This window comes from Mus pahari, chromosome 5 (genome assembly GCF_900095145.1).
Source record: "Mus pahari chromosome 5, PAHARI_EIJ_v1.1, whole genome shotgun sequence".
In the NCBI taxonomy this organism is placed as follows: domain Eukaryota; kingdom Metazoa; phylum Chordata; class Mammalia; order Rodentia; family Muridae; genus Mus; species Mus pahari.
Window position 1 is genome coordinate 124,686,646 of NC_034594.1, and position 10,494 is coordinate 124,697,139.

Here is a 10,494-nt window from a genome sequence, read left to right on the forward strand (position 1 = left end):
CTATATCAGGGTCCCTTCAGCAGAATCTTGCTGGCATGTGCATTAGTATCTAGGTTTGGTGGCTGATGATGGGATGGATTCCCGGATGGGGTAGTCTAGTTTTTATGTCTGTCCCAGATTCTCTTTTAACTTGGGAAAGCTGGCTAAAGTCGGACTTTTACTTTTCTGTAGAGCGGGGTAGTAATTGAAACTCATTCGATGGTAGGGTACCCACTCTATTATTGTCTTCTCCTGCTTCATTCATTTGCAGTCACTCATGAACTATTGTTTTGCAAATATATAGTGCAGATGGAGCCTTCATTCACCTCAGTGACCATGGTCCTTTGCAGAAAACAGTTTTTGCCTCTGTTCACTGTTGTTGGCTCCTGTCCCTTAGTATCGACATGCCTTTAGAGGACTAAGCTCGGTTGTCACATTACAAGCTGTGGGGGCTTGCAATGTCGTCAGAGATTATGAAACATCAGGGTCTCTAATAGTCTGAGGGCAAGTTCACTGCAAACTCTCCATTTTGGACCTCTGAGTATGAGTTTGGAAACCCAAGAACCTGGGTTGTGTTGTTTATTCCTGATAGGCCTGCTTTTTCTAGATGTGTGCTGAGTGACTTTAGTGTAAGCTCCTGGAAGCGTCCGTATTTGTGTATTTCTCTGTGGATTAACACTGAAAGTGAGTCACAGAGAAGGTAAGTTGGTTTATACACCTCTCACCTTTTACCTCGTGCTGGAGGTTTCATGGGAGCCTGCGGGATCTGCAGAGTCAAGGCTGCCTATGAATCATCCTGCCATTTCCTAGTGGAGTCTGTTAAAAGCCTGTCACCAGAGCTCCAGTAATAAATGTGTTCTCATTCTCTCCCAACCCCCCATCTCTCTCTCCCTCCCTGCCCCCTCCCCCTCCCTCCTTCCCCCCATCCCTGTCTTTAGTTCAATTATGGAGAATCCAATTTACCCTCATTCTCCAAGGCATTTACTTGAAGAAAGAGCGTCCTTGGGCATCATTGTATGTAATTAGATTTTTGCACCTCTGTATTGTGAATTGGGATTTCCAATTTTCCACCCTAAGATGGGAAGTGATGGTGCTTAGCAACCCAAGATCATAGCTGATGCTATAATTCATGAGGACTTATAAATCTGTACAACCTCAGAAACCCAGGAGAAATACATATTGGCATATATTACACCTTAAAATTATTGAAATTTTTGGAGGCATTTTTCTTGTTTACCAATATTAATCTTCACCTGCAACCTCAGCCGGTCTTAAGAAACTGTACCAAAAGCCAGCTCAGTTTCTCTTCATATGGAATTCATCTCAGTGCCAGCGAAATGGCCATGTTGTTAAAAAGTTTTTGATAATTACCTTTTATAATGGAAATCTAATGTCTTAAAAACGATTTTTGTTTGTTTTTTTTTGCATAGCAAAAGCAATGGATCAAGGGTTAATTAAATAACACTGGATAAAAGCTATAATATATTTTTCAAATATTAGAAAAGAGCACAATGTTTGAATTGTTTTGTATCTCGTGACACAAAACAGTGTTTTAACTTCTCCTATTGTTTTCTTATGAACTAGTTTTCTAAAATGTGTTGAAATAGAGGAACCTTCCCCTTTTGAAAAGATTTTAGACTTTAGAACAGTGGTTCGCAGCCTTCCTAGTGCTGCGACACTTTAATACAGTTAATCGTGTTATGGTAACCCCCAACCATAAAGTAATTTTCATTGCTACTTCTTAACTGTAATGTTGCTACTTTCATGAATAGAAATGTGAGTATCTAATATTTCTGATGGTCTTAGATGACCCCTGTGAAAGAGTCATTCAGCCTCCCAAAGGGGTTGAGACCCACAGATTGAGAACAGCTGTTTTAGAGCATTTATAGTTACTGAACTAACACTGGGAATCATAGGGAGTGAAGCAGTATGATAGAATAGAAACCAAATAACTGATAAATAGATTTGAGTGAACCATTGCAGCTGTGGACAGTGTCCTTCAAAGAACCTTCTAGAATGAAAAAAAAAAAAACCCTGCAAATTAAGATTCTTCAGACTTTATATAAATTTCAGCCAGACTGTCACTTTTCACACCTTTATAAACTGATCAAATGAAACAAACCACGATGTGATGTTAGTCATTTTAGACATTTTCATGGGAAAAACTTATTTAAAAGCTTAAGAGGAATTAGCCTGTAAGATTCTGATTTCTGTAAACAAATACGCATTGGGCTTCATGGTGCATGCCTTCATAAGAAGTAGTGAGGCTCCAAACCTTCCTTCCTGGGATGGCGTCATGGGTTTCGTTGTTGTTATTATTATGCATTGTGATGGTCTTGAGTCTTGAGTATTTACTCAGCTGTTCTCCCAATCACTTGCCAAATATTGGCTGAGTATACAAATACAGTATACCCTTGGAGGAGAGATAAGCCATATTTAAACAGTTGTAGCAAAAGTGGCGCACAGTTTGGGAGAATGTGAATGGTGGTGAGATTGTTTCCAGCCGGCCAGATCTGAGAAAAGATTCTTTTGGGCTGGCTTTGGCCTCTGGCCTTGAAGAGTGTGAAAATGGCCAACAGAATACTTACAGGAGACAGGAATAGATTAGGTCTGGATATGCGCCAGCTATATTGAGCGGTGTGATATATGACAGGTGGGGTGGGGTTCCTTCAGTGGCAGGCTGAAGAGTTACAGGCAGGGGGAACTACTGAGGGAGAAGTAGCATGGTCTGATGGCTCCATGTGCCTGAACTTGGCAGGCCAGGACCCAGCAATCTATGACTTTTGTCACTAATGAGGTCTGCCCCTTACAGCATTCAGAGGGTGTCCCTGTAGTCTCAGTGCCAGGGCTCTGCTCTGCAGGGCAGTCACTCAGTTTAGCATCTGGTCTTTTGCAGTTTGTGACAGCTTCATCTTGGATGGGTCCCAGTGGACATACTGTTTTTTGCCTCTCCTATGCTGTCCCCTTATCCTAGACGCCGGCCCTTCTTAGAATCTGTTGATACTCCATGAATGAAATGTTGTCTTTGTTTCTATAGTCTTTAGGGATCTGTATTTCAGTCCTAGCATTTCCCTCTTCTGCCCTGCACATTTTTGTTCATGTTTTAGAGCAGAGACTAAGTGATTTTGCCTTGCTGTGCTGCCTGCACAGAGAAAACTTAGAGATTCTTACAATGTTGAGAGTTAATCAAGTCTCAGTAGAGGATACAGTGGAGAAAAGGGGACAGTGGAGGGATGACACAGCAGTTATCACTCCCTGCTGTTTGGCAGAAGGACCCAAGCTCAGTTTCCAGCACCCATACCGTGCAGCTGATAACTGTCGCTCCAGGGCGTCTGATGCCTTCTACTGATCTCCGTGGGTACCTACACACACGTGGCATATACTCACACAAACATAAATAAAAAAGAAAAAGAAAACTTGAAACAGTGTAGAAATAAAAGTAACAGTTTAGTTTAGATTTGCTTGAATCTAGGAGAGAGGGGTGGGGTGGGGGCAGGGGGCTTGAATGGGCAAGTGAGTTTTTGAGTTCACCCATATGTGAAAACATTTGGTTTTAGAAGGGCCTGCAACTACCTTTTCTGTAGGAAGCTAAGCTTAGTGTCTCGAGCTGTGGAAGAGGCCTTTTGGTTTTTGTGAGGATTGCCAAGGGAGTAAATTGTTGCATTGTGGTGCCCAGTACAGGCTGGACCCCCCAAGTAGGACTCACAGAATTGTACCTTCTTCCTAATGGAGAAGAAGCCCTTCCCCTGAGGCCAGCCGTTCTGTGACCCATTGGCCTCCTTGCGCTGGAAGCTCTGGCAATGTGGCTTTCATAACACCCCGATGTGGGGGCTCTTCATCATCTGTATCTTACAGGTGTGAGGGCTGAGTCTCGGGAGCCCAGATGCTGACTGTGCCTTTGCCGCCAGTTGGTTAATGCTAAGGTTGTACGTAGTTGAGGTTTTTTTTTCAGTTTGGTTTGGCTTTTTGAGACAGGGGTTTACTATTTAGCCCATACTGGCATTGAACTGCCAAGCACTGGAATTACAGGCACGAGCCACTCTGTCTGGCATTATGGAGTTGATTTTTAACTCGGGGATACACAGAGGGCAACCTAAGCCAAACATCTGTGGAAATGCAGGTGATAATTGTTTCAGGCCCTCAGTGGATGGGACAGTTAGCTGTTCTCTGTTCTGCAAATCAAGATGTGTCCAACTCAAGAGTATAGTAAACAGGCTGCTTCCTTATTATTTTTTAATTTTCGTAGTTCATGCGTTCAAACTGAGGGGTGTCTTCTGGTACTCGGCTAGGGCCTTCCAGGATCCTCAACCTTCTAACCACTTTCAGTTACTGTGTGCCAGCCACGGCACCAAGAACTTTTAACGAGGTATTTTGTATGATTGTTACAAGAATTCTGTGAAGCTACTCCACACAGCCAGCAAATGGCAGAAATTCTTGCGCCATCTTTGCCTACCATAGTCCATCTTCCTACCACACTGGTATTGTTGACCCAACCCCAGGTTTTGCCTTTATCCTCAAAGTCTTCAAATTGAGTGCTCCCTTATGTAGGTCCAGGCAAGTTCAATTTAATGTCTAGATGCATTTTAGATCAACTTTCTTTTCTTTTTCCTTCATCTTTTGATGCTATTAGCTGTTTTATTTTACATTTGAACCAGTCATTAAGTAAATGCAAGAAATCTGCAATCTTTTCTTTGTAAGAGTGACTTGGTGCTGTGTCGAGGGTGTCATGTACAGATATTCAGATCCCAGTAACATTTTTCACATACAATGGGAGGCCAGCATAAAGGCACCTTGGTCGAAGCAGGGCATACCGGTAGGAGACTTGGGGAGGTAGTAGGAAGTTGGCTTTAATAGTCTCACAGAATTTATCATAAAAGGATGGCCACCTTCTTTCCTTTCATTGTGGTGTTGGTAAGAGAGCAAACATTAGCATCCACAATTAGCACTGCACTCCTCAGACAGGCCAAACAGCGCTTACCTGGAACTAAAGGGCAAATTTTGCTCATCATTTATACTCTCATTGTGGGAATTCTCAAAGATTTCCCACTCCTGTGTAAGAAAATTATAGACAAGGATATAGGATTACTATTTATGCGTTGTAATAAAAGCTAATAAAATAATAACCAATTAGATGCTTATAAAGCCTGAGTATATTAAAGTATTATGCAAATCCTGATTAATTGTAATACCATAAACTCAGGGAGCAAGCAAAAGCATGCTTGACTCAAATTATAGGGGCTTTTATTTGCATTTCTACAGAATCTATTATTAGTGGGTCTCAAAGGACCTTACAAGTAATAATTACTAAAGCCCATAAATATAACCCATAAATGTCATTTTATTAAGGGAATACAAAAGAGCTCCCCTTCCTCATACACATTATAAGACTGAAAAATGCCCAAGCAGAAGTAGGCATGTCTGCCTGTAGAGGGTCTTGGTGTGCATGGGTGTTTGGCTGTGACTCCATAGGCACACAGTCAGTCAACTGTGGGAGTCGAGGTCCTCCTACTGAGCGTCTCCAAATACCTGGCTCAGATCCTTCATTTCCTTCTGTATTTTTATACGCGGAACAGCTCCGTGTAACTCTTTCCAGTAAGGTATATTTTAACATTCCTGTGTCAACCAAAACATCTGATTTGGAAAACAAAAGTTAAGCCAAGCCTCCCATGAAGTATTTAGAAATATTTTAGCAAGCTCTCCCTGCTTTATTTGCCTCAAGTTCCTATCCTACCTATTGCAAGCTGGAAGTGTTTGTCAGAATAGATGGTGAAGCTGACGTTTATCTCTGTCCTCGGAAACAAGTATCCAAGTGCCAAGAGCCTTTCCAGTCTGGCTCAGAACCCTCCCATGGCCCGTGCTAAGCAGGGCTTGGAAAGGCAACTGGATCTTACCCCTTCCTCCGACACCAGGTTCTACGTGACTGACACCAAAATGTCACTGCTGGTCAGTGTAGTGATGTAGTTACGCCTTTAAGATCATGCTTCCGTGTCACCTAGGCTCAGAGAATATGGACCCATGTCTACCTACCCTACTTCACAGCCGGGGACAGTAGGCCTGGAGAGCAGAGGCCAAGGTTAGATGGGTGGTTTCTATCTCACAGTTAGGATGGGGCCCATAGTCCAAGTCTCTAGACTTTCAAGTCAGTCCCTCTATCTTCTGTCGACCATTTGACACTTTATTTCACAAAAATCTTCTAAACTAGGGGCATAGGAGCACAAGTCTCTCCCTCTCCCTTGCCCCTTCCACTGTGTGTGCACGTATGTGTGTGCATGTGCATGTGTGTGTGTGTGTGTGTGCATGTGTGTGTGTGTTCACATACAGTATATGTTTATGTATGTGGAGGCCAGAGGTTGATGTCAAGTGAGTTTCTCAGTCACTCTCCACTTTTTTTGAGACAGGATCTCTCACGGAACCTGAATCTCACTAATTTAGCTATACTCCTGGCCTGCAAGTTCCAGAATTCTCCTGTCTTCATCTCCCCGGGGCCAGGATTTTTACATGGTTGCTGGGGGTCTCAAGTTAGGTCTTTGTACTTGCCTAACCTATACTTTACCAACTGAGCCATCTTCCCATCGCAGAATTGTATTTTTATCTAGGGCTGTGGAGGCAAAAAGACTAGAGGCTCAGCTTCCAGGTTCTGAAGAAAAATGAGAGATGTGTACACAGAGAGTGGAAGGGTGGACTCTGGGATTACTGTTGTGTAGGAGATAAGTCACAAGCTAGAGTGTATAGGAGGTAAGGCAGAATACTCTTACAGGCACAGTAGTGAGTAAAATGTACATGGAGAAAGACTCCTCCAACTACTGACTGGTCCTTGGGGAGCTCTTTAGCGTGATGTTAGGTGAAGGAGGGTTCGAAGCAGGAGTAGCAGGAGTTGTGCTCCCAGCTAACACAGGCTGCTGACAACCCCCGGTCAGCGGTGGTATTTGGGAGATGGGAGGAATATTCAAAGTAACTTGATGGCTATTCTAGGAGGCATGCTACATTTCAGAATTCTGATTTTCATATTTTTCCAGGGAAAACTGAGGCTTCTATCAAAAACTTCAGCCCCTACTACAGCCGGCAATATTCTGTGGCCTTCTGCAATCATGTGCGCAGTGAGGTGGAACAGCAAAGAGATTTAACATCACAATTTCTGAAGACCAAGGTAACTCATGAGCACTTGACTTACATCTTTCCCTCGCCAGAGAAAGGGTTATAGATGCTAATATTTGAATTAGTTGAATGACAGTTCTTCAAACTACACTAAAATCATTTCACGCTGTAAAAACACCTGAAGTGAGACTATATATGATTTTTGGTTGATTGTATGATCTATACAAACAGAAATCTAGAAGGATTAAAATCTCTGAGTGTGCTTTTCCTCATTGATGGTTTGGTACAGGAAATTTAGCTTGCTGTTGTGAAGTCCAATCTAAAAAAAAATCATGATTACATTTGTTTTGGTCAACCATCAAACATGGTTTCCCCTGAGTTGCCTTTGATCTAGTATGTGAATTTCAAAACTCCGTACCTTCCTGGAGTTTATGTTCAGATGGTGGAGACAGATGGTAAACAGTGGAAGAAACTCACAACAGGCCCATGGTAAGACAGTGATCAAAGCTGCAGACACAAATGAAGCAAGACTCTTGTCTGGGGGAAGTTAGGGAAGGAAGCCCTCTGTGGAGACTGGCATCACATCTGATGATGGGACAGATCAGGTGGGGAGAGATAGCTGGGGAACAAGAGTCCCAAGAAGATGGAGCTGGAAGTGGAAAGATCCCTCCAGCCCAGAGCTCTGTGAGGAAGAAGAGAGGGCAGTGACCTCAGGGAGACAGGCAGGGACCAGAACTGTAAGGGCTTGGTTTTAAGAGTGATGGGTAGTTCCTCGTCAGGGTACCACATACAAACGGACACAGACTGACAGAATTTCAAGTGTAGTTTGTTGTTATTCTTTTTATTTTTTTAGTGAGTTCTCTGTAAAGACTAGACCGTGAGGGAAGAAAGGAAGTGATGGCCATCGTGTGTGTGTGCGCAAGTATGCATGTGTGTGCACAAATGTGTGTGTGTGAGAGAGAAAGAGAGAGAGAGAGAGAGAGACAGAGAGAGAGAGAGAGAGAGAGAGAGAGAGAATGGGGGCCAGAGGTCAGTGTTGGGTGTCATTCCTCAGAAGGAGGAAACCTTGGTTTTGGAGACAGGGTCTGACACTGACCTGGGCTTGCACACGCACTAGCATAGTGAGCTGCAGGGATCTGCCCTGCCTACCGCTGGGATTACACAGTACCGGCTTTTCAAGTGTGGCTTCTGCTTGTGTGAGAAGCACTCCACGGACTGAGCCATCTCCCAGCCTGGGAAGGAGGCAATTCTAACAGAGCTGGTGGGATCTGTTGTGAGATAACAGGGAGGAGAAATGTAGTGACGTGAGCGAAGCAAGGGGAGTGGCTTTTCATGTGAGCAAAGCAAGGGAACGGAGCTGCCTTTTACTCCGAGAGGGGCAGGGGTGAGTAGGGGCTAGGGGGTATGTGGGAGTCAGTTCATTTTTGCCAAAATAAATTTGAGATTTTTCTTTTCTTTTCTTTTCTTTTTTTAACTTTTTAAAAGGTCTATTTTATCCTCTCCCCTCATTTTGTGTGTGCGTGTGTGTGCGTGCGTGTGCGTGCGCGTGCGCGTGCGCGTGCGCGTGCGTGTGCGTGTGCGTGTGTGTGTGTGTGTGTGTGTGTGTGTGTGTGTGTATGTGTGAGATTGGGCACTCTTGTCCACAGGTGCCAGGGTGTCCAGAGATGGTGTTAGATTCCCCAGAGCTGTGGTTTCAGGTGGTTTGGAGCCATCAGATGTGCTGCTGGGAACTGCATTTGGATCCTAGGCAAGAGTAGGAAGTGCTCTTAATCACTGAGCCAGCTCTCTGGTCCTGAGATGACGGTGTTGGCAGTGGTGGTGGTGGTGATGATGGTGACGAAAATGGTGATGATGATAATGATGGTGGTGGTAGTGATGGTGATGGTGGTGATGGTCATGATGGTGATGGTGGTGATGGTCATGATGGTGATGGTGGTGATGGTCATGATGGTCATGATGGTGATGGTGGTGATGGTGGTGATGGTGATTCTTACATTCATCTGTGGACAGGTTGGTCAGGCTGTTCTGAGCTGGAGCCCAGAAGACAGATGGGGTCTGAGATTGTTAGCTCATAATGGGGAGCAGCAGTGAGGTATGATGGGAGGACGACAGAGACAGAGTGGGAAAGCGCCACCCTCAGCAGCATTTGCAGATCATGATGATGAGAGAGTCCAGGCAAAAACACTAAAAGGAAACTCCCCGAGGACTAGGAGAAATGAGTCAGGAAAGTCAGGAATGAGTGATGAACGGACCAGCTGCTGTTGAGAGTCTGAGTGAGTTAACCGGAGAATTCAGCAGCATGGGGATCCCACAAAATGGTCTCAGAGTTCAGAGAGCACGTTGGGATGCACGTTCTAGAGCTCGAGAGATGCCCAGCAATTAAAAGCACCCATTGCTCTTACAGAGGACTTGAACTTGGGTCCTAGGACCACATGGTGGCTCACAAGCACCTAGAACTCCAGATCTCAAGTCCCAATGGCCTGATGTCCACTTCTGTTCTTTGGAGACACTATACACACATGTGGTGCATATACATACACACTGGGAAAATGTACACATAAAATAAGTAATTTAAAGAAAGGAAAGAATGCAAGTTCCAAGCATTGATGGTGAGGTGTAGCTGTTGCCTCAGCCCTGGGGACACAGTGGAGGGAAGGCCACTGGGACCCAGAAACTGGAGACCTGCCTGGGCAACAGACGCCTGCTTTAAGCAAAACCAATGCAGATTCCTTTCTGGAACCCAGAGACTCAGACAGGATAAGTCTATCAGGAGACCACAGTTTTGATTAAGTGGCCTGAGTTTGAGAAACGCTGTACATAAGAAATATAAAGTTGTCTTCAGCCTCATTTAAAGAGACCAGGGAGGTCCTTTTTTTCTGTTAATGAGGCAAGATAGAGGGTAGACTCATTATCTATCAGGAGTGTCTTTAAGCCCTGGAATTTGGAATGAAATTAATTTCATCCCTTAGATGAGACTTAAAAGAAATAGGCCTGTCTCTTCCGTATGATTCATATAAGTTTTTTCTTTTTTTTTCTTTTTTTGCTTTAAAGTAAGGTGATATGTTTTGAAGGCAGAGCATGCCTGTTTAAAAGGAAGAAGTCAGTGTAGCATCGGTGACATGTCAGACAAGGGCACGTTCCTATATTTTACAATAGTAAGGAAACTGTGCTGCAGAGCAGGATGTGTGTTCTCCTATACAGAAAACTCAATAAAGACCTAATGAGGAGCCGAATAGAATCCTCTAGCACATCTATCAAGGTTAATGAGAGATACTCATGAATATAAGAGATACAACTGGGTGTTGCTGGATTGCCGACTTCTTCAACCCAACATATACCTTTTAAAAATCAGGAAGATGAAGCCTGGCAGTAGTGGTACACTCCTCAGTGCTCAGGAGGCAGAGGCAGAGGCAGAGGCAG

At 44.0% G+C, this 10,494-nt stretch overlaps 1 protein-coding gene across 1 annotated transcript in view; it reads left to right on the forward strand.

The window, feature by feature from the left end:
* Niban1 (niban apoptosis regulator 1) overlaps positions 1 to 10,494 on the forward strand; it is a 152,270-nt gene that overhangs the window by 58,619 nt on the left and 83,157 nt on the right. The window contains exon 2 of the mRNA XM_021197880.2: positions 6,996 to 7,126. Within this exon, the coding sequence (XP_021053539.1) occupies positions 6,996 to 7,126 (131 nt within the window). The remainder of the gene's footprint in view (positions 1 to 6,995; positions 7,127 to 10,494) is intronic.